The 26,243-nt window shown below is 41.9% G+C and overlaps 1 protein-coding gene across 6 annotated transcripts in view; it reads right to left on the bottom strand.

Annotated features, from left to right (window-relative positions):
* The window catches only part of CNNM2 (cyclin and CBS domain divalent metal cation transport mediator 2), a 170,168-nt gene extending 144,190 nt beyond the window's left edge, over window positions 1-25,978 (bottom strand). For 5 of the 6 annotated variants that reach the window (XR_004269945.1, XR_004269946.1, XM_032281467.1 and 2 more), the window contains exon 1: window positions 24,174-25,978. Coding sequence is in view for 4 of the 6 variants with exons in the window: in XM_032281467.1 (XP_032137358.1) it covers window positions 24,174-25,794 (1,621 nt within the window). In the remaining 2 variants the exon portion in view is untranslated. The remainder of the gene's footprint in view (window positions 1-24,173) is intronic. The other variant, XM_032281469.1, reaches the window with a different exon arrangement.
* Window positions 25,979-26,243: the final 265 nt, after the last annotated feature.

Genomic DNA, 26,243 nt, shown 5'->3' with positions numbered 1-26,243 from the left:
GAATTACAATATGACCTAGCAATTCTACTTCTGGGTATGTATCCAAAAACTCAAAGCAGGGACTCGAACAGATGTTTCTATACCCATGTTCATAGCAGCATTATTCACAAGGCGGAAGCAGCTCAAATGTCCATCAACAGATTAATGGATAAACAGAATTATGTTCATACACACACAAAATATAACTTAGCCTTAAGAAAGAAGGGATTTATGACACATGCTACCACATGGATGAACCTTGAGAATATTACATAAAGTAAAATAAGTCAGTCACAAAAAGACAAATATCTTATAATTCCATTTATATGAGGTACCTGGAGTAGTCATAATCATAGAGACAGAAAGTACAACATTGGTTGCCACGGGCTGGGGAATTGGGAATGGGAAATTTCGTTTAATGAGTATAGAGTTTCAGTTTTGCAGGATAAAAAGAGTTCTGGAATGGTGGCACACCATGTGAATGTACTTAACACTACTGAACTGTATATTCAAGATGGTTAAAATAGTAATTTTTATGTTATATTTTACCAAAATGTTTAAAAATAAAAATTTAAATGAGCACCTCTGTGTTTTAAGTTTTACGTGTATTTCTGATTAGTTTCTGAGATCACATTTTGGAAGTGAAGCTACTAGGTAAAAGGATATACAAAAAGTATCAGGTTCTTACACAGCCAAATTACTTGCTAGGAAGATTATACAAATTAACATTACCATCAGTAGCATAAAAGAGTACTGGTCTCACACCACACTCTCAAAGATATTCACTTCAATCATTCAACAATATCGATTGAGTACCTATGGGCCAGGCCCTGCTGTGGGCCCTGGGAACGCAGCAGTGAACAAGACAGGCAAGTCCTTGCCCTCATGGAGCTTACATTCTAGTAGGAGAGGCAGATGAAAGAAAAGAAAAAAGATGAATAAGATATAGTACAGTAGAGGGCTAAGAAAAAAAAGAAAGAAAGAGGAAGAAAAAAAAAAAGGAAGGCAGATAAGAGTTGCAGGAGAGGGGCTGGAATCATAAGGACTGCCATGGACAGCCTGGCTGAAGTGGGGATATCTGAGTACAGATCTGAAGGAAGGAGGGAGCAAGCTGCAAAGCTATCTGGGGAAAGGACATTCCAGAGAGAAGGAACAGCAACAACACAGGCCCCAAGGCAGGGGCATGCCTAGAGTACCTGTAAGGCTCAGGAAACAGCCAGAGGCCACTGCGGCTGAGGCAAAGCAAGTTGGAGGAGCAGGAGATGCATGGGGCCTTGCCAATTGTACATGATCATTTTTTTCTATCCTGGCTATTTTGATTTGTTAAAAGACAGTACCAACTGGGCACAGTGGCTCATGCCTGTAATCCCAGCACTTTGGGAGGCCTAGGTGGGTGGATCGCTTGAGCCCAGTTGTTCAAGACCAGCCTGGGCAATGTCATAAGACTCCATCTCTACTATGTATTATAATTTTTTTTATAAAATTAAAAAAAAAAAAGACAATATCATATTACTGTAATTATAGGAGGTTTTTAACAAACTGGTAAGAGGAAAGCTATGTTTAAGGATGATCAGCCTGGCAGAGGTATTCTTAGTAAGACAGACAAAATAAAGAAGCCATCTTAGAAGCGTTATGATAATCAAAATAGACTGATTCATTCATTCATTTAAAATCTATTTCTAGGCTGGGCACAATGGCTCACACCTGTAATCCAACACTTTGGGAGACCAAGGCAGGTGGATCACTTGAAGTCAGGAATTTGTGACCAGCCTGGAGAACATGGTAACACCCTGTCTCTACTAAAAATAAAAAATTACCTGGGCATGGTGGCAGGCACCTGTAATCCCAGCTACTTGGGAGGCTGAGGCAGGAGAATCAATTGAACCCAGAAGGCGGAGGTTGCAGTGAGCTAAGATGGCACCACTGCACTCCAGCCTTCATGACAGAGCAAGACTCCATCTCAAAATTAAAATAAAATAAAATAAAATGTATTTCTGGTGCACCCAAAACACAATAAGCACAAATAAGAGGGGCTAAGGGCTGGCACTGTAGTAGTGGGAATGGAGAGAAAACAAAAAGTAAAAGCCGCATTTTCAAAACAGATCAATTATGTTTGATAACAATACACAGAGGGGAGGCCAGGAGTGGTGGCTCATGCCTGTAACCCCAACACTTTGGAAGGCCAAGGTAGGCGGATTACTTGAGGTCAGGAGTTCAAGATCAGCCTGGCCAACATGGTGAAACCCCATTATCAACTATAAATTTAAAAAATTTTCTTTTTTAAAAAAAAGGCTGGGCACGGTGGCTCGTGCCTGTAATCCAAGCACTTTGGGAGGCTGAAGCAGACGGATCACCTGAGGTCAGGAGTTCAAGACCAGCCTGGACAACATGGTGAAACCCTGTCTCTACAAAAATACAAAAATGAGCTGGACATGGTGGTGTGTGCCTGTAATTCCAGCTACTCTGAAGGCTGAGGCAGAAGAATTGCTTGAACCCAGGAGGCAGAGGTTTCAGTGAGCCGAGATCATGCCATTGCACTTCAGACTGGGTGACAGAATTAGAATCCATCTCAAAAAAATAAATAAATAAAAGATACAGAGGGGGGAAAAGTATATATTCATGTGTACTTCAAGTTAGCTGAGAGCAGGAAATCTACCTAATTCCTCTTTGGTCTCCCACAGTTCTTTGTTGTGATGCTAAACACATGCTTATGGGTTAAAGATGAATCAAAGAAAGTTTTCTCAAGATGGAAAAAGACTATGGAAAGAGACATAAGGATAAAATCTAGAAGAATGCTCAATTAGAAATGGAAGGGAAAATCTGGCACCTAAAAAGAAAAAGGAAGCAGTCAGAGAAACAGCAGCAGAATCAAGACTGTGCTACAGACAGTCTCGATTCCAGGAGCCAACCTGCAGAGAAGAGTGGTCCTCACCCACAGCTAAAAAGAGTAAAGGGGCCAAGCAACAGAGGAAAGGTGACAACCAAGATGTGGAGTGGCAATAAAGGAAGTCATGGGTTGTAACTGTTTGAAGAAAGATTGTAGAGGATTAAAGATGACAAGGAAAAGGAAGTAACTAGCTATTCTTGAAGAAATCCTGCAGTAAAAAGAGAAAGGAAAAACAGGCCATTAATGATCCCCTAAGACACAGAACTCTGCCAGAAATTAGCCTCTGATCCTGCAGTGAAGCTAAGTAAGCCTTAAGGAAATATTTACAACCTTCAACCTGGCTGGAATCTTCAAACAACTAGGCAGATTGAATGAATACAGGAAAGATCCTACCTACACCATGTCTGAAAAAGGCAACAAATCTTTGAATTTGCTAATACCTGGTTCAGTAAGTGGCTTTGGTAGGTCACAGATAAAGTAATAACTGCTGACTTTTTGGATATTTAGGTAATGTGAGATAAATCGGCTTAAATCAACTAAGGGCCTTTGTCTGCTTGTTTATTTTGGTCTCCATAACTCCTATTAGAGGCTCTCTTCAACTATTCAGAGACCTATCACTGTCCATTCATATTCAGAGGAAGGCAGTAAAATGCTGGCTGGAAGTTCTGTGTCAACTGACAAGCTTCGATGTAGAGTAATTAGGTCAAAGCTGATATATTTTTAATATCAAGGAACTCAGTAAAAATAAATTTATTTGTCTAATATGCAGAGGACTATTTAAGAGCAATGTCATCTGTAAGTAAACATCAATTTCTCTTCCTAAAATGCTTAATTTTCTTAGAAAGTTAGCTTAAGGAGTAGAGGTATTGTCTTATTTTTTCTTTGTGACAGGATCTCACTCTGTCACCCAGGCTAGAGTGCAGGGGCGTGATCCCATCCAACCACAGCCTCTACCTCCCAGGCTCAAGCAATCCCCCCGCTTCAGCGTCCTGAGTAGTTGGCACGACAGGCGTGTGCCACCATGCTCAGCTAATTTTTTCATTTTTATTTTTTGAGAGGAAGTCTTGCTGTCACTCACGCTGAAGTGAAGTGGTGCACTCTCCACCTCCTGGATTCAGGCAATTCCCCTGCCACAGCCTCCTGAGTAGCTGGGATGGCAGGTGCCCCGACACCATGCCTGGCTAGTTTTTTTTTTTTTTTTTTTTTTTTTTCAGAAGTGACAGGGTTTCACCATGTTGGCCAGGCTGGTCTCGAACTCCTGACCTCGAACAATCCACCTCCCTTGGCCTCCCAGAGTGCTGGGATTACAGGTAGGAGCCACTGCGCCTAGCCTAATTTTTAAATTTAAATTTTTTTTTATAGAGATGAGGTCTCACTGTTTTGCCCAGGCTGCTCTCAAAAACTCCCGGGCCTAAGCAATCCTCCCACCTGGGCCTTCCAGAATTCTGGGATTATAGGCATGAGTCACTGTGCCCCACCCATTGTCATTATTTTACGTCATTTTAACACAGACTTTATAGTAAAGACACTTAAATGATAGCTTACTTATCCTATAGTTAAATAAAAAGTTTCTGGGGCTACGTGCAGTGGCTCACACCTATAATCCCAACACTTTGGGAAGCCAAGGTGGGAGGATCACTTAAACCCAATAGTTCGAGACCAGTCTGGGCAACATAGGGAGATCCCGTCTCTACAAAGAAAAAAAAAAAAAGGCCCGGTGCAGTGGCTCACCGAAAGGTAATTCCAGCACTTTGGGAGGCTGAGGCAGGTGGATGACCTGAGATCAGGAATTCAAGACCAGCCTGACCAACAGGGTGAAATCCTGTCTCTACTAAAAAATACAAAATTAGCTGGGTGTGGTGGCACATGCCTGTAATCCCAGCTACTTGGGAGGCTGAGGCAGGAGAATCGCTTGAACCTAGGACGGCGGAGGTTGCAGTGAGCAGAGATCACACCATTGTACTCCAGCCTGGACAACAAGAGCGAAACACCGTCTCAAAAAAAAAAAGGTTTCTGCATGCATCCAGAAAAAGAGAAAATCACACCTGTTTATTTATCTGTCTGAGAATATGTACATTTTAGGAGTATAAACAAACTAAACATTTGATCCTGATCAAAGCTAAAAGTTCTTTTTATTTTAGCAAAATGTGTAAGATATACATTTTGTAGGCTTAGTAGTCTGGAAACTATTAACTGAGCTTCAAGAAGGGGTGACTCCAGGACACTCCTTTTATCTTTTGTCTCCTTTTAACAATCAAGACTAGATTTACAGTGATAATTTATTTAGACAAAAGGAAGCACCAGTTTCCAGAACCATCATCTCTTATCTTATCCCCAGATTAAGAGGTATCTTGGGATTATAGCTTTATGTTAAAAGTATAGATCTACAAATTGTTCCAATTAACAATTTGTTAATTGGAACTCAATTAACAAATTTTTTTTTTTTTTTTTTGGTGATGCGGTCTCAATATTTTGCCCAGGTTGGGCTTGAACTTGCTATCTTCCCACGCCAGCTTCCAGAGTAGCTGGGACCATGGGGCACACACAACCCTGCTGGCTTTCACCAAACTTTTATTTAATCAGGGCTATCATGTAAATATCAGAAAGTTGCATTCCAGGCAGACTACATACAAATCTAAACAAACTGGATTTTCTCACCTATTAACATGTTTTGAAAACAAATGCAATCCAAAAACCTAAATTCCCTTACTTCTCACACAAAATGAATCTTACTAAGCTGTCAAGTATGCATTCACACACATTATGGGCTTTAAAATACTACTCATCTTTCACAACAAACAGTAAGGATCCCAATGAGGAGGAAAAAATGACACAAATGACAGCACAGCTGCATTAAAGATAAAATATTAGAGGGGCCAGGTGTGGTGGCTCATGCCTGTAATCCCAGCGCTTTGGGAGGCCAAGGCGGGTGGATCACAAGGTCAGGAGATCATCCTGGCTAACATGGTGAAAACCCGTTTTATTTAAAAAAAAAAAAAAAAAAGAAAAGAAAAGAAAAACACTCATCCAACACGGTGGTTAAGAAAAAAGATAAAATATTCCACATTCCTCAAGAAAAAAAACCTATGAGTTTCATCTTAATAAGCTCAATTTCAATTCCATACCTCAATGAGTGGTTCAGCTTATAAAACTTGTACTTTAATAACATTTTGATGGATTTGGTTTCCTCCAAACATTACAAAATACATGCTTTAAAAAGAAAACCTTGCAGCAACACAGAAAAACATACTTCCTCCCCTAAACCCACCATATCAAAAGATAGTCACTGTTAGTTAACATTTTGAAAAATGTTCTTCTAGTTGTTGCAGGTCAATGTATGTATATATAAACAAATGAAAATGTAAAAAAGCAAACCTAAGCAGAAGATGGTCCACACAGTATCATTAAAAGAGTATTTTAGCCAACTGACTTGTTTCTGGAAGAATCTCACCCCTCTGCACACCCAATCTCCCCCATTCCCATTGCACCAAAAAAAAAAAAAAAAGAAAGAAAGAAAAGAGTTTCATTTTGTCTCCTCTGTTTACCTGGAACCCCAAAACCCTCAAGGATCAGACTGGTGATGGCAGGATGAAATGCAGTGACTAAAAGGCAGGGTTTTTTTCTCTGCTCAGTTATCAACTCAACAGAGATGAAATTATTCCTGCCAAACCTTACATCAAGGAGGTACACTAGTGACTAAAGGAAATCATTTTGAAAGAGATAAGAGAGCTGCTATCTTGTTCTAGTTGTTTTTAGTTTTAATTTTACCTCTTAAGACCTGCTCAAATATTTCCATCTCTTGCATGATTCTCAGGACTGTCTAAACCCAAATGCCACTCTGCAGAGGCTCCGAGTTGAGTCAGCACATTGTTTCTATGATTGCAGATGGACAAATGGAAAAACTGAGGCTTTGTGCACTCCCATAAAGATCAGATGATGCCCTCAGTCTGTCTTTGCTAGCATGGGAAAACATTCTCCCTCTCAGATTACCAGCCCCCCACCCCCACGGCACCAAAATGAAACCTCCTCCCCCGCCCCCCCCACACACAGACTTTCATTTTGTCTCTTCTGGTTACCTGGAACCCAAAAACCTCAAGGATTATAGTGCTAGGCTAGGTATGGTGTTTCATATCATAATCCCAACACTTTAGGAGGCCGAGGTGGAAGGACTGCTTGAGGCCAGGAGTTCAAGACCAGCCTGGGCAACAGAGTGAGACTTTGTCTTCTTAAAAAAAAAAAAAAAAAAAATAGCCAGGTGCCATGGTATGTGCCCGTGGACATAGCTACTTCAGCCCCGGTAGTCAACCGTGGCTGCAGGACTACGGGGGCTGCAGTGAGCTCTGATTGCACCATTACACTCCAGCCTGGGTGATAAAGAAAGACCCTGTCTCAAAAAAAAAATTTTTTTTTTTTTAAAGAACCATGCTGCTCACAGCAGTATGAAATACAGAGTAACTGAAAGTCAGGGTTTCTTCTAGTCTTTGAAAATAAAATAAAACCCTTGATAAACTGATGTAGAGAAGAGAGGTACTACAAAAGCTTTTTCTTTTTTTTTGAGATGAGGTCTCCTGTGTCACTCAGACTGGAGTGCAGAGGTGTGATCACCACTCACCGTAGCCTCGACCTCCCAGCTCAAGTGGTCTTTCCACCTCAGCCCCCCAAATAGCTGAGACCACAGTTATGCACCACCACATTAAGGTAATTTTCTTTTTCTTTTTTGTAGAGACAGGGTCCTATGTGTCCAGGCTGGTCAAACTCCTGGGCTCAAGCAATCCTCTCACCTCCCAAAGTGCTGAGATTACAGGCCATCATGCCTAGTCCAAAATCTATTTTTTTTTCGTGAGACAGAATCTCACTGTCATCCAGGCTGGAGTGCAATAGCATGATCTCGGCTCACTGCAACCTCTACCTCCCAGGTTCAAGTGATTCTCCTGCCTCAGCCTCCCAAGTAGCTGGGATTACAAGCACCCACCACCACGCCCAGGTAATTTTTCTATTTTTAGTAGAGACAGGGTTTCACCATATTGGTCAAACTGGTCTCGAACTCCTGACGTCAGGTGATCCTCCTGCCTCAAGTGATCCTCCTGCCTCAGCCTCCCAAAGTGCTATAGGCGTGAACCACCACGACCAGCCCAAAATCATTTTTAAACTTTTTAAAGCATTTTTTAAAAATCATTTTTAAAACTTTTTATTTTTAGAGGCAGGAGTCTTACTCTGTCACCTGGCTGGTATGCAGTAACACAATCATAGCTTACTGCAGCCTTGAACTCCCAGGCACAAGTGATCCTCCCACCTTAGCCTCCCAAGTAGCCAGGACTATAGTGTGTGCCACAACACCTGGTTTATAAAACTATTTAGGTATTAGCCAGTCTTTCTGTGCTCAGCTCCAATCCCAAGTCCCTAGACTGATATAAAGCCACTCTAAATAGCAGAAAGAAATAGATTCTGTCAGGCATGGTGGCTCAGGCTGGGCAAGGTGGCTCACGCCTATAATCGCAGCACTTTGGGAGGCCATGGCAGGTGGATCATTTGAGATCAGAGGTTCAAGAGCACCAGCCTGGCCAACATGGTGAAACCCCGCCTCTACTAAAAATACAGAAATTAGCTGGGCATGGTGGCAGGCGCCTGTAGTCCCAGCTACTTGGGAGGCTGAGGCAGGAGAATCACTTGAACCCAGGAAGCAGAGGTTACAGTGAGCAGAGATTGAACCACTGCACTCCAGCCTGGGCAACAGAGCAAGCCTTCGTCTTAAAAAAAAAGGAAAGAAAGAAAGAAACAGAAAAGAAGTAGATTCGCTCCCAAACTCTAGACAGCCATATTTTTTGCCTTGACTGACACTTTATACAACTGATTTCTTCTTTTCCTTTATCTACTCTGGGATAGAAATTTTACTCTTTTATGGCAGGCATGGTGGCTTATCCATGATCCCAGTGCTTTGGGAGGCTGAGGCAGTAGGATTGTTTAAGGCCAGGAGTTCAAGATCAGTCTGGGCAACATAGCCAGACTCTGTCCTCCAAAAAAAAAAAAAAATTAAAATAAGCTGGGCGCAGTGGCAGGAAGTTATAGTCCTAGCTACTTGGGAGGCTGAGGTGGAAAGATTGCTTGAGCCCAGGAGTTTGAGGCTGCAGTGAGTTATGATTGTACCACTGCACTCCGGCCTGGGCAGTGGAGGGAGACCCTGTCTCAAATACAAACAAATAAAAACACAGAAGTGCCTGATGATGTGCATCTTTCCAATTCCATATCCATTTCTTCCTGGACTAATCCTTGATTTTGTGTCAGATATTAATACGTATTTATAGGCTAATGAGACCCTGTCTCAAATATATAAATATATATATATATATATATATATATATACACACACACACACACACACACACACATATATATACACTCTTCTCTATCAAATTTCCTAAATAACTGTCAATAACCACTTGTGGGTATTTCAATCTCTACATATACAAGTGGCAAGTAAAAATCCCTACTTTTTAAAGAAAAAATAAAATCTACTACAAGCAAGTGAAACAAGTAAATGTAAGATAACCTCAACAAACTCATGTTTTTTAAAGGCATTTTTCTATTTTAAGAGCCATTTGTCACCTAACAAGTTCCACAAGGTTTCAGGATACAAGAGCAACATACAAAAATCACTTGTGTATCTATATACTAGCAATGAACAATCTGAAAATAATATTAATAAAACAATTCCATTTACAATGGCATCAAAAAATAAACAAAATACTTAGGAATAAAGATAGCAAAAGGATTACAAGCACACTGAAAACTACAAAACTGCTGAAGGAAATTAAAGAGGACCTAAATAAATGAGATGACATCCCTGTTCATGGATGGAAGACTTCACACTGTTAACACTGCAATATTCCCAAATTGATCTACAGATGCAATGCACCTATCAAAATTCCAACTGCTGGGCCGGGTGTGGTGGCTCATGCCTGTAATCCAAGCACTTTGGAGGCCAAGGCGGGCGGATCACCTGAGGTTGGGTGTTCAAGACCAGCCTGACCAACATGGTGAAACCCCGTCTTAAAAAAAAAAAAAATTCCAACTGCCTTTTTTTTTGCAGAAATGGGCAAGCTGATCCATGAAAAATTCACATGTAAATACAAAGAATCCCGACAGCCGTAACAATCATGACAAAGAATGAAGTTGGAGGATTCGAACTTCCTAATTTCAAAACTTACTAACAAAGCTGCAATAATCAAAACTGTGTAGTACTGACATAAGATTAAAGATCAGCGGAACAGGACTTAAGGTTCAGAAGTAAACCCTCAAATGTATAGTCAAATTTTTTGTTTGTTTGTTTCTTCTGTGTATTTAAGGGAGAACTTAGAACAATTCTAAATCAATTTTTTTTTTTTTTTTTTGAGACAGAGTCTCGCTCTGTCACCCAGGCTGGAGTGCAGTGGTGCAACCGCAGCTCACTGCAAACTTGACCTCTTGGGCTAAAGTGATTCTCCTGTCTCAACCTCCTGAGTAGCTGGGACTGTAGGTGTGTGCCACCATGCTGGCTAATTTTTTTATTTTTAGTAGAGATAGGGTTTCACCATGTTGGCCAAGCTGGTCTTATACTCCTGATCTCAAGTGATCCACCTACCTCAGCCTCCCAAAGTGCTGGGATTACAGGTGTGAGCCACCGCACCTGGCCACCAATTCATTTTTGACAAGTGGGTCAAGACAACTCAATGGAGAAAGAGTAGTATTTTCAACAGACAGTACTGGGACAACTGAATATCCACATGCAAAACAATAAAGTTGGACCCATACCTCACATCATATATAAAAACTCAAAATGGATTAATGACCTAAATGAAAGAGGTAAAACTATAAAACTCTTAGAAGAAAACACAGGCATAAATCTTTGCGACCTTGGATTAGGCAATGGTATCTTAGCTATGACACCAAAACCATAAGTAACAAAAGAAAAAAAATAGGTCTGGTTACAGTGGCTCACAACTGTAATCCCAGCACTTTGGGAGGCCAATGCTGGATGACTGCTTGAGGCCAGGAAATCAGGACCAGCCTGGGCACGTAGTAAAACTCGATTGCTCAAAAAAAGAGGAAAAAAATAAAAAGGAACAAAAGGCAAATAGAACTTCATCAAAATTAAAACCTTTTCTGCTTGAAAGGTCACTACCAAGAAAGTAAAAAGACAACACATAGGATGGGAGAAAAATATTTACAAATCATATATCTGACAAGTGACTAGTATCCAGAATATAAAAAGAACTCTTACAATTCAACAATAAAAAGACAAATAACCCAAGTTAAAAATGGGCGAAAGAACTGCATTGACGTATCTCCAAAGAAGATATAGAAATGCCCAATAAGAGGCCGGGTGCGGTGGCTCACGCCTGTAATCCCAGTACTTTGGGAGGCCGAGGCGGGTGGATCACGAGGTCAAGAGATCGAGACCATCCTGGTCAACATGGTGAAACCCCGTCTCTACTAAAAATACAAAAATTCAGCTGGGCATGGTGGCGTGTGCCTATAATCCCAGCTACTCAGGAGGCTGAGGCAGGAGAATTGCCTGAACCCGGGAGGCGGAGGTTGCGGTGAGCCAAGATCGTGCCATTGCACTGCAGCCTGGGTAACAAGAGCGAAACTCCGTCTCAAAAAAAAAAAAAAAAAAAAAAAAAAGAAATGCCCAATAAGCACATGAAGAGATGCCCAACTTCATTAAGCCATTAAGGAAATGCAAATCAAAACCACAATGAGATACCACTTCACTCACCAGGATGGCTATCTTCAACAATAACAAGTGCTGGTGAGGATGCTGGAGAAATTAGAACCCTCATACATTGTTGGTGGGAATGTCAAATGGTGCAGCCACTTTGAAAAATAGTTTGGCAGTTTCTCAAAAAGTTAACAATAGAGTTACCATATAATCCAGCAATTCTATTCTCATGTATATACCCAAGAGAATTAGAAATACATGTCCACAATCTAACAACTAAAAGATGAACACCTGGCCTAACAGAAGGGCTTCTGAGATCCTGCTCCAGCTCTATGGCCAGCTTGCTTTATATAACAGGTTGGTTTTCTGTGCCTGTACTATTCCTCATTATTTAAAGCATCCTTCATCAAGACATACCAAGCAGGGACACTGAGGCAGAAGCCCAGTACAGACCAATGGAAGGAAGGTAGTTGTGACTCACACACTTCTAAGTTTCTCAGAACTCACTCCAATAACATGCCCAAACTAAATCACAGTCTTATTCTATAAAACCACTGACTTACCTCCAGGCTAGGCTGGGATTTGTTCAACAATGCGACATGCACAACAATGTTCATAGAAGCATTATTAATAGCCAAAAAATGGAAACAATCGAAATGTCTGTCTACTGATGAGTGGATAAACAACATGTGGTATATCCATAAAACTGAATGTTTGGCCACAAAACATGTGGTATATCTATAAAACTGAATATCTGGCCATAAAAAGGAATGAAATACCAATACATGGTACATATGAACCTTGAAAACATATGTTAAATGAAAGAAGCCAGCCACAAAAGGCCACATTTCATTTCCATGCTATATGAAATGTCCAGAATAAGCGAATCCATACAGACAGTAAATTAGTGGTTGCCAGGGACTAGTGGGAGCAGGAAATGAGAAGTGACTGCAAACAGGTATGGAGTTTCTTTCGGGGTGATAAAAATGCTCTGGAAGTAGACAATGGTAATGATTGCACAACCTCGTAAATGTACCAAAAGCATCAAATCATACACTTTAAAGGGGTAAGTTTTACGGTATGGGAATTATGTCTCCATTTTTAAAAATTTAAAAAAGAACCAATTGTTTCAGCAGTAAAACGTTCCTCAAGAGAAATGGAATGAATTCCTTAATATGAGCAATGGTTAGTTTTCACAAGATCAGGATTCATAATGTTCTTAGCAGATTTGAATTTTTTCCAGGTATATCATGTACAAAGTTAACAAGGAGATTTTCACAAAGACTGGCTATGATCACTCCACCCTAATACATCAACTATTTTCACTTTTTCCACATTACCTTCAAGCGTATACACATGTATATATTTTTGCGTGTCTACATTCCATGCAAATAATCAGTGTAAGTTTTCCCATTATTGCTACATGGCCTTCAAGATTATCACTGAATGGTTGGAAATAGTTCACATTTATAATTTTCTTAACTCTTTCTCATCTAAGCCTTGCCTTGAAGTGCTATATATTTATTTCCAGTTTTTCACTGTTTATACATAATGTTGCGATACACATATAATATAAAAAGCTAACATAGCTCTTTTCTTCTCTTGGATCACTGAATTAGTATTTTTAGGGGAAAAAAATTACTAAATCATTTTTATGACACCTAGTTGCCCTCCAAAATTATTCTAAATTTACACTGCTGGCTGGGAGCAGTGGCTCATGCCTATAATCCCAGCACTTTGGGAGGCCCAGGCAAGCAGATCATGAGGTCAGGAAATCGAGACCATCCTGGCCAACATGGTGAAACCCTGCCTCTACTAAAATTACAAAAATTAGCGGCCAGAAGAGGTGGCTCATGCCTGTAATCCCAGCACTTTGGGAGGCCAAGGCGGGTGAATCACTAGGTCACGAGTTTAAAACCAGCCTGGCCAAGATGGTGAAACCCCATCTCTACTAAAAATACAAAAAATTAGCTGGGTGTGGTGGCATGCGCCTGTAATCCCAGCTAATCGGGAGGCTGAGGTAGAGAACTGCTTAAACCTGGGAGGCAGAAGTTGCAGTGAGCAGAGACCATGCCACTGCATTACAGCCTGCATAACAAAGTGAGACTCCATCTCAAAAAAAAAAAGGAAAAAAAAATAGCTGAGTGTGGTGGCGTGCACCTGTAATATTAGCTACTCATGAGGCTGAGGCAGGAGAATGGCTTGAATCCAAGAGGCGGAGATTGCAAAGAGCATGCCACTGCACTCCAGCCTGGCCACAGAGTGAGACTCCATCTCAAAAAAAAAAAAAAAAAAAAAAAAATTTACACTGCCATAAGCAATACAAACTTGCTATATTAGATATTACCATTTTTCATGCTTTTTATGCAATCAATATTAAAATATTTTCTTTTTTGATTTTCCTTTAGTCTTAAAAGCCTTTGGTTATTCAAGGGCTCCCAAAATCCATGAGCATTTGCTTTTAAAATGCACACTAACGTTCATAGCAGCATTATTCATAATGGCCAATCATAATAAAAAGTAGAAACTGTCTAAATGTCCGTCAACTGAGGAATTGATAAACAACTCAAGTCAAAAGACTTGTTGTCTTTTTCAGTTGCTTATGATTAAAGAGAAATGAATAGTTATTTTAAACTCAGTATTCTTACTCTAGGGAAAGTAGAACCTGTAGTAAATTGTTCTGTTTTCCTAAAAATATATATGCATGTAGTCACCTTGTCAACTGCTGGGAAAATAACAAAGCTTGGGATTCAATCACAATAAAAAGGAAAAGAAAAAATCTATAATAATTAGCCACTTTTTTTTTTTTTTTTTAAGAGACATGGTCTTGCTTTCTCACCCAGGCTAGAATATAGTAATGCAATCACAGCTCATTGCAGCCTCAAACTCCTAGATTCAGGTGATCCTCCTGCCCCAGCTTTCCTAAAGACTTCCTAAAGTACTGGGATTATAGACATGAGCCACTACACTCAGCCTAGTCACTTTTTTTTTTCTTTTTTGAGATGGAGTCTTGCTCTGTCGCCCAGGCTGGAGGCTAGAGTGCAGTGGCACGATCTCAGCTCACTGCAACCTCCATCCCTAGGGTTCAAGCAATTCTCCCGCCTCAGCCCATAGCTGGGACTACAGGCACATGCCACCACACTCAGCTAATTTTTGTATTTTTAGTGGAGACAGGGTTTCACTGTGTTGGCCATGCTAGTCTTGAACTCCTGACCTCAAGTGATCCGCCCACCTAGGCCTCCTAAAGTGCTGGGATTACAGGCATGAGCCACCGTGCCCAGCCAGCTTAGCCACTTTTGTGATTTCAATACCAATAACTATAAGGACAAATGTCAAAATGTCTCTCTTGACTATCAAGCTCTAGTCAAGAGAAAGATCAAGAACAATTGTTATGGTTTGAATGTTTCCTCTCAAAAATTCATGTTGAAACTTAATCCCCATAGTGGTGACGAGATAGGGCCTTTGGGGAAAGTGATGAGGGCTCTAAACCAGTGGTTCATAAAAGTGCTGGAGGGAACTAGCTTAGGCCCCTTTTCACTTTCCATTTCTCTGCTATGTGAAGATGTCACATGAAGGCTCTCATCAGATGCCAGTGCCAATGTCTTGATCTTGGACTTCCTAGCTTCTAGAACTGAGAAATAAATTTCTAATACATATGTTTTTTTTGAGACAGAGTTTCACTCTTGTTGCCCAGGCTGGAGTGCAGTGGCACAATCCCAGCTCACTGCAACCTCCACCTCCCCAGTTCAAGCAATTCTCCTGCATCAGCCTCCTGAGTAGCTGGGATTACAGGCACCTACCACCATACCCAGCTAGTTTTTTTAGTTAGTTTGTTTGTTTATTTTTGTTTTTGTTTTTTTAGTAGAAAGGGGGTTTCATCACGTTGGCCAAGCTGGTCTCAAATTCCTGACCCCAGGTGATCAACCCGCCTCAACCTCTCAAAAAGTGCAGGGATTATAGGCGTCAGCCACCACGCCTGGCCAATTTCTATTATTATTATTTTATTTATTTATTTATTTATTTTTATTTTATTTTTTTTTTTTGAGACGGAGTTTCACTCATGTTACCCAGGCTGGAGTGCAATGGCGCGATCTCGGCTCACCACAACCTCCGCCTCCTGGGTTCAGGCAATTCTCCTGCCTCAGCCTCCTGAGTAGCTGGGATTACAGGCTTGAGCCACCGCGCCCGGCCTCTATTATTTTAAAGTTACTCCATCTGTGGTATTTTGTTATAGCAGCACAAGCAGACTGAGGTAACAACCAAGAGCCTATAGAAAGAATTGTTATAATAAAAATACTGGTTAACTAAACACAAAGTGCCAGGTACTGTTAGAAACATTTTTACATTTATTAGCATAATAATTCTTACTAAGTATCATGTGAGTTAGAAAATATCCCCATTTAGGGCCGGGCGCAGTGGCTCAAGCTTGTAATCCCAGCACTTTGGGAGGCCGAGGCGGGTGGATCACGAGGTCAAGAGATCGAGACCATCCTGGTCAGCATGCTGAAACCCCGTCTCTATTAAAAATGCAAAAAATTAGCTGGGCATGGTGGCGCGTGCCTGTAATCCCAGCTACTCAGGAGGCTGAGGCAGGAGAATTGCCTGAACCCAGGAGGCGGAGGTTGCGGTGAGCCGAGATCGAGCCATTGCACTCCAGCCTGGGCAACAAGAGCGAAACTCCGTCTCAAAAAAAAAAAAAAAAAAGAAAATATCCCCATTTTACTATGAAAAAAACTTATGGTTAAAGAGGATAAGTTACTTGTCCAAAACAGATCAAGGAAGAGCGCATTTTTCTTAACCTTTGCATTTAACAGATGCTATCCTCCCCATTGCATATGAATTCAAAAAAGAAGCACTCCCGCCTCAGAAAGACAGCAAGGGAGGGTTAAATATGATGATATGAAGATCTCACAGTCATTACAACAGGGTTTACGTTCAATCATAGCACTAATGTAACACAGAGAGAGGGTCTGGCATCCCCATTTTCCATTGACACCTATGCTAGACCACAAACATCTAGTTCCTCCTGAAGCCTGCCACCACCCCTACTTTTTTTTGAGAAAGAGTCTCACTCCATTGCCCAGACTGGACTGCAGTGGCACGATGTCGGCTCACTACAACTGTCGCCACCCAAGTTCGAGTGATTCTCCTGCCTCAGCCTCCCAAGTAGCTGGGATTACATGTGGCCGCCACCACACACAGCTAATTTTTCTGTATTTTTAGTAAAGATGGGGTTTTACCACATTGGCCAGGCTGGTCTGGAACTCCTGACCTCAAGTGATCCGCCTGCCTGGGCCTCCCAAAGTGCCGGGATTACAGGCGTGAGCCACTACGCTTGGCCAATTGCTACCTCTTTTTATCCTATATAGACATCCTAGAGTTGCCAATGTCTGAGATGTTGAAAGAAATAATGCTTCTTATTGTCTCTTCAGTGTTGGTATGATTTGGGGTTTCTCGTTTGTGTGTTCTGAGGAAAAAAAAGATGAAAAGACAATACTTTAAAAAAACTGTATTCAGTGCTAGTGATCTGCTTCCATGTGTTTGAGTTTAATAGTACTCTATATGTCAAGCAAATCTTACTGAATTGGAAGTTTGCTATCAATAACATATACATACATACATATATATATATATATATATATATATAGAGAGAGAGAGAGAGAGAGAGGGAGGGAGGGAGAAAAGGGCTCATTTGAAAAATATATATTACTTTATAAGTACCTATGCATCTAATTACACTCCACAGGTTCACTCTTAAAAGTTTATGTAAGACCAGGTGTGGTGGCTCACACCTGTAAACATAAAATTTTATATTTAAAATGAAAGCAGGGGTCAGGCATGGTGACTCATGCTTGTAATCCCAACACTTTGGAAGGGAAAGGCAAGCAGATCACTCGAGCCCAGGAGTCAAGATCAGCCTGGGCAACATGGCATGACCTCATCTCTACTAAAAATACAAAAATAGCCAGGTGTGGTGGCGCATGCCTGTGGCCCCAGCTACTCTGGAGGCTGAGGTAGAAAGATCACTTGAACCTGGGAGGTTGAGGCTGCAGTGAGCTAAACCAGCACCACTGCATTCCAGCCTGGGTGACAGACTAAGACCCTGTTTCAAAAATAAATAAGTAAAGGCAGGAAAACCCACAAAACAGTTCAGTCTGTTTTGTGGGTTTTCCTGGTTAATGATATTTTAAATTGTGTTTAGATTTACTAATAATTAAAAATTAACCAGTCCCTCACAATAGCTAAGAATGCTTCAGAACTTAAATAATTCAGAGGCCCTTTTGTAGGGCAGGAAAGGTAGTGTGTAATCCCATAAAAACCAAGAGAATATGTCCAAAACGTGGTCAGGGAAAAAAAAAAAAAAAAAAACCAAGAGAAAACACAAACAAGGTCCTTTCCTGCTCCATCCAGCTCCTACTCAGTCAGAGCTGGTATTTAACTATGGTCTCTCCTCACCTAAATGCTTATGCTCAGACTTCAATGATCCCAGTAACATAATAACTTCTAAAAAACAGCATGATTCTCTGTAAGAAATTAGCTTACCTTATTTTTTAAAACTTGGGAGGGGTGTGGCACAGAAGGTACATAGATGCATAGTACATAGATTTCAAATGCTTTGATGAACATTTCCATGGAAATTTTACAGATCTGTATGTACTGTGAACAGAAATGAAAAGAGTCGAGGAAGTTTCACCCCCATAGTTCTAACCAAATCCAATCATCATTACTCTCACAGAAGAAACAATCAGCTGGGCACAGTGGCTCATGCCTGTAATCCCAACACTTTGGGAGGCCAAGGAGGATAGATCATGAAGTCAGGAGTTCAAGACCAGCCTGGCCAAAATGGTGAAACCCCACCTCTACAAAAATACAAAAATTAGCCGGGCACCTGTAATCTCAGCTACTGAGGAAGATGAGGCAGGGAATTGCTTGAACCTGTGAGGCAGAAGCTGCAGTGAGCCAAGATCATGCCACTGCACTCCAGCCTGGGCAACAGAGTGAGACTTCATCTCAAAAAAAAAAAAAAAAAAAAATCAGTGAAAAAGTAAATCATTAAGAGATATCCAAACTAAACTAGATCAAATGAAATATCTTTTATTTAATTACCTGAGGCTTCAAATAATCTAGGTATCAATGCTCATTTCCTAAAATACCCTCTTAGTCTAACCACAATAAAGTAAAAACTCAGTTAAACTAAGATAAAAATGAAACATAAAATTAAATAAAAATGAGCTCACACACTTGGACTTATTTTCTATATAATAAAATGCTTGTCAAAAATTGCTTAAATCCAGGTCATCTAAAATATTGACAGCAAAATCACAAGACAAATAAAAACCAATGGTAACACTGACTATTTGCTTTTTCAGTGACGCTGCTACCTTCATCTCTGAACAGCCTGGGACCAGAAGACCAGCCTGCTGGAGCAGAAAAAACTCTAATCTAGAAGTCAGGGACGTGGATTCTAGTTCAGTTGATGCTACTAGCTAGGTAGGTGGCCCTAAATGTCATTACTTTGTTTTTTCTCTTTCCCAGGGTTTACTTTTCTTAATCAAGAGGCTGACTAGACCAGTTTTTCCTAAACTCACCTAACCATAAGAAGTACCCCAGGGAAACTGTAAACGACATGGATTCCAAAGCCCTTTCCTAATTCAGGAGGTCTCTGGGTGAGGCCAAAGACCTTATTCTTTTTAAGAGTAAATCTTATTTATCATCAGGTAAATCTGGCAAACATGGACAAGATAATCCTCAAGCTGCCTGCCTTCCAGCTCTGATTCTATACTTTCTGGGTATTTCATAATAGTGTTCTGAAAACACACAAAATTACAATCATTTAATGTATGATACTGCACAAAAATAAATGTATAAGATCATGAAAACAAATATATCCACTCCCTGTGACATATTTAAACACCAGTAAAAACATCTTCTAACCAGGCATGGTGGCATGCACCTGTAATCCCAGCAACTTGGGAGGCTGAGATGGCAGGATTGCTTGAGGCCAAGAGTTCAAGACCAGCCTGGGCAACACAGCAAGACCCTAATAAATATCGATAAATTTTTTTAAAAATTCCTAGACTCAAGGCAAATAGAACACTTAATTTGGTGAGAAAAAAATGTATGTAGGCGCTCAGCATATTAATATGGAGAGACTTGCTGAGTTATACAAAGAAATTACCTAATATCTTAGGTGAAAACTGCACAGTGAATTCCTTCTCTGAAGAACAACATTATCTGGTGATCCCACCTGTTCTCAACTAAGAAAAAGCTAGAAAAGAGGCTGGCTGAGTCCCTACCAGCTGTAAATAGCATGCTCTGCAATACTGCAATGCAACTGTTACAAAGCTAAAAGAAAAACAAAGAAACAGTAACTGGTTACTAATTCTTCAAATGCACCTCAGCAGAGACAACCAGGTGGCCCAATCTTTTGTGAGGACGGTTTTGTCAGGTGAATGGAGAGCCTCTAACAAGGTTTCCACACACAAAGGTGGCAGCGTTTCATTTTGCTTTTCCTTCCCCCTACACTACATTGCTCTAGTTTTTCTAAAATTCTCATAATCCTCTAGTGGTATTTACTGAATTCATTCTCTTATTTGGACTTGTAAGAAGCTACAAAACTAACACACACACCTAAAAGAGAAAGGCTCCTTGCATGGAATACAGAAAGCAGAGTTGTGTAAAGGATGCTCATTAGCAACCAGTTATACAGATAGATTCAAAAATGTAAATAAAAACCAAGATTAAAACACAGTAAAACTGAATTTGACCAATTACTCTGTGACCCTTGCAACAGAAACAGATAAGAAACCAACAGTGAAACATTATTACATATTTAGCTATGGGAAAAACAGTTGTAGGGCAGCCCATGGAAGAAGCACACTAGTACAACACAGTGTTAGTATCAAACATTTCCAAAATGAATCTTGATGCTTGACATGCAAACACTGTCAACACAATTCTTTAGATTTAGGATCACATAGGCCAAAAAACTTATTTGTTTTAACGGCAAAAAAGGGGACACCAGTTGTTATGAACAATACCACAGAAGCATTGGGTTAAGGCCATATATGTTTAAACACATTTTTTTTCTATTTCCCGATAGACTCTGAGGCAGTGTTGAGACAAAAGGCTAAACCTCACACTCAGTAAACTAGAAATATCAAACCAGGATCAAGGAGAGCAGCATAATAGAGAGGTTAAGAGAGCAGATCCTGGTATCACAAAGACCCAAGTTAAAACTCAAAACTCCAAGGCACAAATTACTGAGTGACCTTTAACAAATCATTTCACTCAAGAGTCAATTTCCTCATTTGTAAAATGGAGATAATACTTCATTCAGCTATTGTGAAATTTAAACAAGGTAATTCATATAAAGCCCTAGCCCCTGCGCCTGGCACACAATACATAGGTAAGTAATAATCATCACCATCATCATGATCAAACTGTAAAAGTAGCACAATTACTATCTTACAACCTCAAATAAAGCCAAGAGTTTCCTGGTAGCCAGAGAAAAAAAGACATTCACAGTTGGAATCCAGTCTGGGCAACATAGTGAGACCTTGTCTCTTGGGAAAAAGAAAAAAAGAAAGATGAAAGAAGACATTCACATATACTAATATAAAGGTTGCTTTTCTTCCCACATTACAGAACCTTCTATTTGGGCTCAAGCCATCCGCCCACCCTGGCCTCCCAAAATGCTGGGATTACAGGCATAAGCCGCCATGCCTGGCCAAAAGAATAATTTTCAATGAGATCTGGATTTATGATCTAACCTAGTTTGCGGAGTTACAGTTGGCATTGCTGGGGTGTCTGTTTTGTTTCTGTTTTTGTTTTGTAAATAGGGAATTTAGGAGAGAGGTAGAGGAAGAAAAAGTCTTCAAACCATCCAATGCACCATTATTCAGTAGAGAAAAACAATAAAGGGTTGATTGTTAAGATTATGTCATAATTGATTTAGAAAATGAAGACACGATTTAGAAAATGACACATCAGTTGAAACTCAGCCATAAAAAAAGGACCAATACAACTAATAGTAAGGTTAAAGTAACCAAACTCATAAAAAAAAAAAAAATCCAGGAAAGGAAAGGTGAAAAACTCAATTATTCCCATAAAGTAACAAATACTCATTCTGTCCTTCTAAGATCATGGCTTAAATTTCCCATTTGCAACCAACGATCTTTGTCTGCTCTTCCGAATATTCCATGAGCTTGCAGATATGCTTTTAACTTGAACTATCTTCTTTTTTTTTTTTTTTTTTTTTTTTTGGGAGACGGAGTCTCACACTGTTGTCAGGCTGAAGTACACTGGCTCGATCTCCCTCACTGCAATCTCCGCCTCCCGGGTTCAAGCCATTTTCCTGCCTCAGCCTCCTGAGTAGTTGGGATTACAGGTGCACGCCACCACACCCAGTTAATTTTTTTGTATTTTTAGTAGAGAAGAGGCTTCACCATGTTGGCTGGAATAGTCTCAATCTCCTGACCTTGTGATCCGCCCGTCTTAGCCTCCCAAAGTGCTGGGATCACAGGTGTGAGTCACCTCACCCAGCCAACTTGGACTATCTTCTTACCAAATACATCATTCTCATTAAAGACAAAAATAAAATCTTGTGCATTATTATTTTTCTAGAATTCATGGGGAAATATTAGTAATTCCATCATTTAAAGAATACATTTCAAAAAAATACTAAGTAATTTTGAAGGAAAAAGAGCTCCTCATGAAAATAAATCCATCATAGAAAAGTTGTTCAAGGTCAGTCAAACACAGATTTCAAAATAATATGAATTTTGAAATTTTGAGTTGGGCAGGATTAAGGAGCTGTGAGGTAAAATACTAAATTCTCAAGGTAAAAAGATACAGAAGTGAAGAAAAGACTTCAGCAAGAAGTACAAACTAGTGTCATCAATCCATCAGTAAATGTGCAAAATTTTGAGTAATAAAAAATATCATGCACTAGATCATCTGTATCAATATTGGGAAATTTAGCAATAGAAAGACTTTTAGGGGCATTTCCAAACATTCCAATGTATCTTTCTATATTACAGATATTACTGCAAAATGAAAGAAGTTAGATGCTCTAATTAACAACTTAGCTGTGAAAGAATGATACCCCCAAAATAATTTATGTCACCTAGAGATACTGGATATTTTCTTTTTAATATTTAAGAAACTAGAAGAACCTCCTTCTGCTTTTAAATGCAAATATACCAATCTTCAAAGCACATTCTACTCTATCCCTTTATATAAAAATTACTACAATGTGATCCTGTTCTAGAAAGGACATCATTCAACCAGAAAAATGGAATTAGGACAACCATACGCTCTTTAAGTATGTTCAGATCATCATATCCAGTGAGCTGTCACCAGGTACATACCACCATCTTCAGAGGAGAGACAACTACCAGTGATCAAAATTCTATTTGAAGAAGGAACACTTTTGAGGACTATCAGGTAATGAAAGGTTACATACACATTTCAATACCGGCACATGCACTAACATCATCATAATTCAAAAACTCAGCATCCCTTGGTTTTCAAATAACACTATTGACTGGAAACATTCAGAACTTCAATAATAATAGTGTGATTTGCTATTTACCTGTTCATTATATGGTAAAACAAACAAATACCACAATGCAAGAAATGATGTGCTGTATAAGCACCTTGAAACAGTGAGAGTTGACTTGGAGACATACTTCAATTTAATGTATCGGTGATCAAGGTTAAAAAAAGAATACTTTAAACTGAAAGAGTCAAGAAATAAATAAGCCCTAATAGAGGGAATCATTCTGCTGTCAAAGGCTCAAGCTTTCTGCCAAAATCACACTTGGTTTGGGCAACTGCTAACTGTTGTTAGATAAATGTAAAATAGTGAAGAAGGCTACAGGAGATACAGCCTCATAAAAAGCTAACTCATCTCTAGTCTTTCAAAGTTACATATTAATAACTAACTTTAGTTTAAAAACAACAAAAACAACTCTTTAATAGCTAAGAGAAGTCATATCCAAAACGGGTAAATTTTTTGGTGGTACTTAGTTCACCCCACCCACTCCTTACCCTCAAAGGCAGACCTCAATCTTCCCCACAAGTCGCCAGGCAAGCAGGAACAGAAGCTATAGAAAATGTACTTCCAATCTTTGAAAGGCCAGTGTGGACGTTTGAGGAGGAGGAAAAGGACTGCAGTGGGTTTACAAAAGCTATGTTTTCCAAATGCCTGTGATTAAAGTCAACTAAACGGCATGGCATCAGCCAGCTCCTACCTTCACCTACCCACTAACAACCCAGACAACAAAGGCAGCAGACTCCTCAAGATCAGAGGCCCACACAAAGGACACACACAAACACACACAAAAAAAGTGTCATGCAATGAAATTACACAGCCATAATGGGAAAAAGTAAGTGATGGCTGTCTTGTGCTTTTAAAGAACCTAGTAGCACTTACTAGTTCAATCCATCCCCAAATCCACGCCACCCTTTCAACTTTGCAATTAAGAGAGAGGAGAAATCCCGGTCAACTCGCCTTGGGGGGTTGGTCTGAGGGTAGGGGACTCAAGTAGGGAGGAGGATGGAGAGAGAAAGAGCAAGCCAATGAAAGATACCAAAATTTCCCACCTTTCTTAAATTCTTCCAGCATAGCGTCCAACTTGGTGTCATTGAAAACAAAGTGCAAGGGATGGTTATAAAATTTGGTGATGGTTTTCAAGGGAGTACAGTCATCTGGATCCACGAAGGCCAAATCTTTGACAAACAGCAGGTCCACGATGTTGGAGCGCTCCCCCTCAAACACTGGAATGCGGGTGTAGCCGCTCTCCATGATCTCAGACATGGTGTTGAAGTCCAGGATGGCTTCGCCGGTGATCATGAAGCAGTCCCGGAGCGGGGTCATCACGTCCTCCACCGTCTTGGTGCGGAGCTCCAGCGCCCCTTGGATGATGTTCAGCTCCTCCTTAACGAGGTCGTTGTAGGGGTCGGTGACCCGGAGCATCTCCAGCAGTTTTTCCCGGTTATAGACGGTGCCTATCTCCTGGCCCAGGACGCAGTCCAGCAGCTTGCTGACCGGGTAGGAAGCGGGAAAGGTCATCATCATGAAAAACTTGGTGAGGAAGATGGTGTTGGCCCCTACAGCCAGGCCGTGCCGGGAGCAGATGGCCTGAGGCACAATCTCCCCGAAGATGACGATGCCGATGGTGGAGACTACCACGGCCACGAGGCCCGAGCCGGCGATGTCGTCGAGCAGGATGGTGAGCGTGGTGTTGACCAGCACGTTGCCCAGCAGCAGTGAGCACAGCAGATAGTTGCCCTGCCTGCGCACCGGCTCGATGCGCTTGGCGTAATTCTTCTCCTTCTCCGTGCCGCAGTTCTGCACGATGCGCAGCTCCATCGGGTCCAGGGCCATAAGCCCCAGGTTGAGGCCGCTGAACATGCCCGACAGGCACAGCAGCAGCGAAATGAAGATCACCTGCAGCCAGAAGGGCAGCAGGAACTTCTTCTCCTCGCCTACGATCATCTTGGTGTCCTCGCCATCGTGGTAAATCCAGGTGGTCTCGGCCCACGGGGGAGGCGGGAGCCCAGCCACCCCCGAGCCGCCCTTGCCCCCGACGGCGCCACTCGCGGACCCTGAGCCGCCGGAGCCCAGGGCAGGCGTGGAGAGCGACGTGCACAGGTAATAGGACTTGCTTTTCTCCATTTTGCGTAGCGGTTTGATCTCAATCTCGATGATGCCCGAGGTGCGGCGGTTGAGAATGATGTGGGGCAAGATGATGATGTCTGAGGTGCGGATGCCGCAGCGCTGGGGGCCGCTGTCCGGCTCCGGCGGCGCGGGACCCCCCAGTCCGCGCTCGCCAGGGCTGTGGCGCCGCCGCTCTTGCTCGGTGAAGGCGATGCGGGACCACGTCTCGTTGTTGATGTTCTGCCCGTACACCCGCAGCTTGACCCGGGTCCGTTCGCTCACCCGCAGCGCCCCCCCTTCCATGAACGACACGTCGTTCGTGTCCTCCAGCCGCAGCCCGATGATCACCGTCTCCTCGTTCTCGCCCGCCGCTGCGCAGCCGCCCGCGCCGCAGCAGCAGCTCAGCAGGAGCAGCGGCAGCAGCCGCCCCGCAGCCGCCTGCAGGACCCCCCGGCCGCGGGCGCTGAGGCTGCGGCGAGCCGCCATCTTCCAAGTGGGCAGTGCGGCGGCTGCCTGCCCGCCCGCCATCTTTACTTTGGGTTCACAAGCGCCACAGCCAATCATAGGGGGGCTGCTCCAGCTGCGGCTTCATCCTTTCCACCCGGCGGCGCGAGCACAGGCACCAGCCCCTGGGCGAGACTGCAACGGAGCGCCCGCGGCCAGTGCTCAGCAGTTCGCCTCCCTGACTGACAATGACTCGACCTCCGCCAGCTGAGGAACCCCGAGGCTAGAAGGAGGGTACAGAAGGAGGGAGAGGAGCGCCGGCTGCTCCCGCGAGAGGCAGGCCGACCAGCCAATCACGAGCGGGCGCCCGCCCTCCTGGCCAGGGGGCTGGAATGGGGGCGTGGCCGTGTGCTGCTCCGCGGACCAATGGCAAGGTAAGTGGGTGGGGCGATGAGAGCCACCGTCCCCCTCTGCACGCCAAGTTTCCAACTGAAAGGCGCGTGACTCTTGTGTATGTGCGAGGGGAGGGGGCGTGGCCAGCTGGGACTCGAGAGCCAGTGAAAGATGAG

Source organism: Sapajus apella, unplaced genomic scaffold (assembly GCF_009761245.1).
Source record: "Sapajus apella isolate SASKATOON/1434 unplaced genomic scaffold, GSC_monkey_1.0 scaffold13, whole genome shotgun sequence".
Taxonomy (NCBI): Eukaryota; Metazoa; Chordata; class Mammalia; order Primates; family Cebidae; genus Sapajus; species Sapajus apella.
This window is presented reverse-complemented; position numbering and strand designations above follow the sequence as displayed.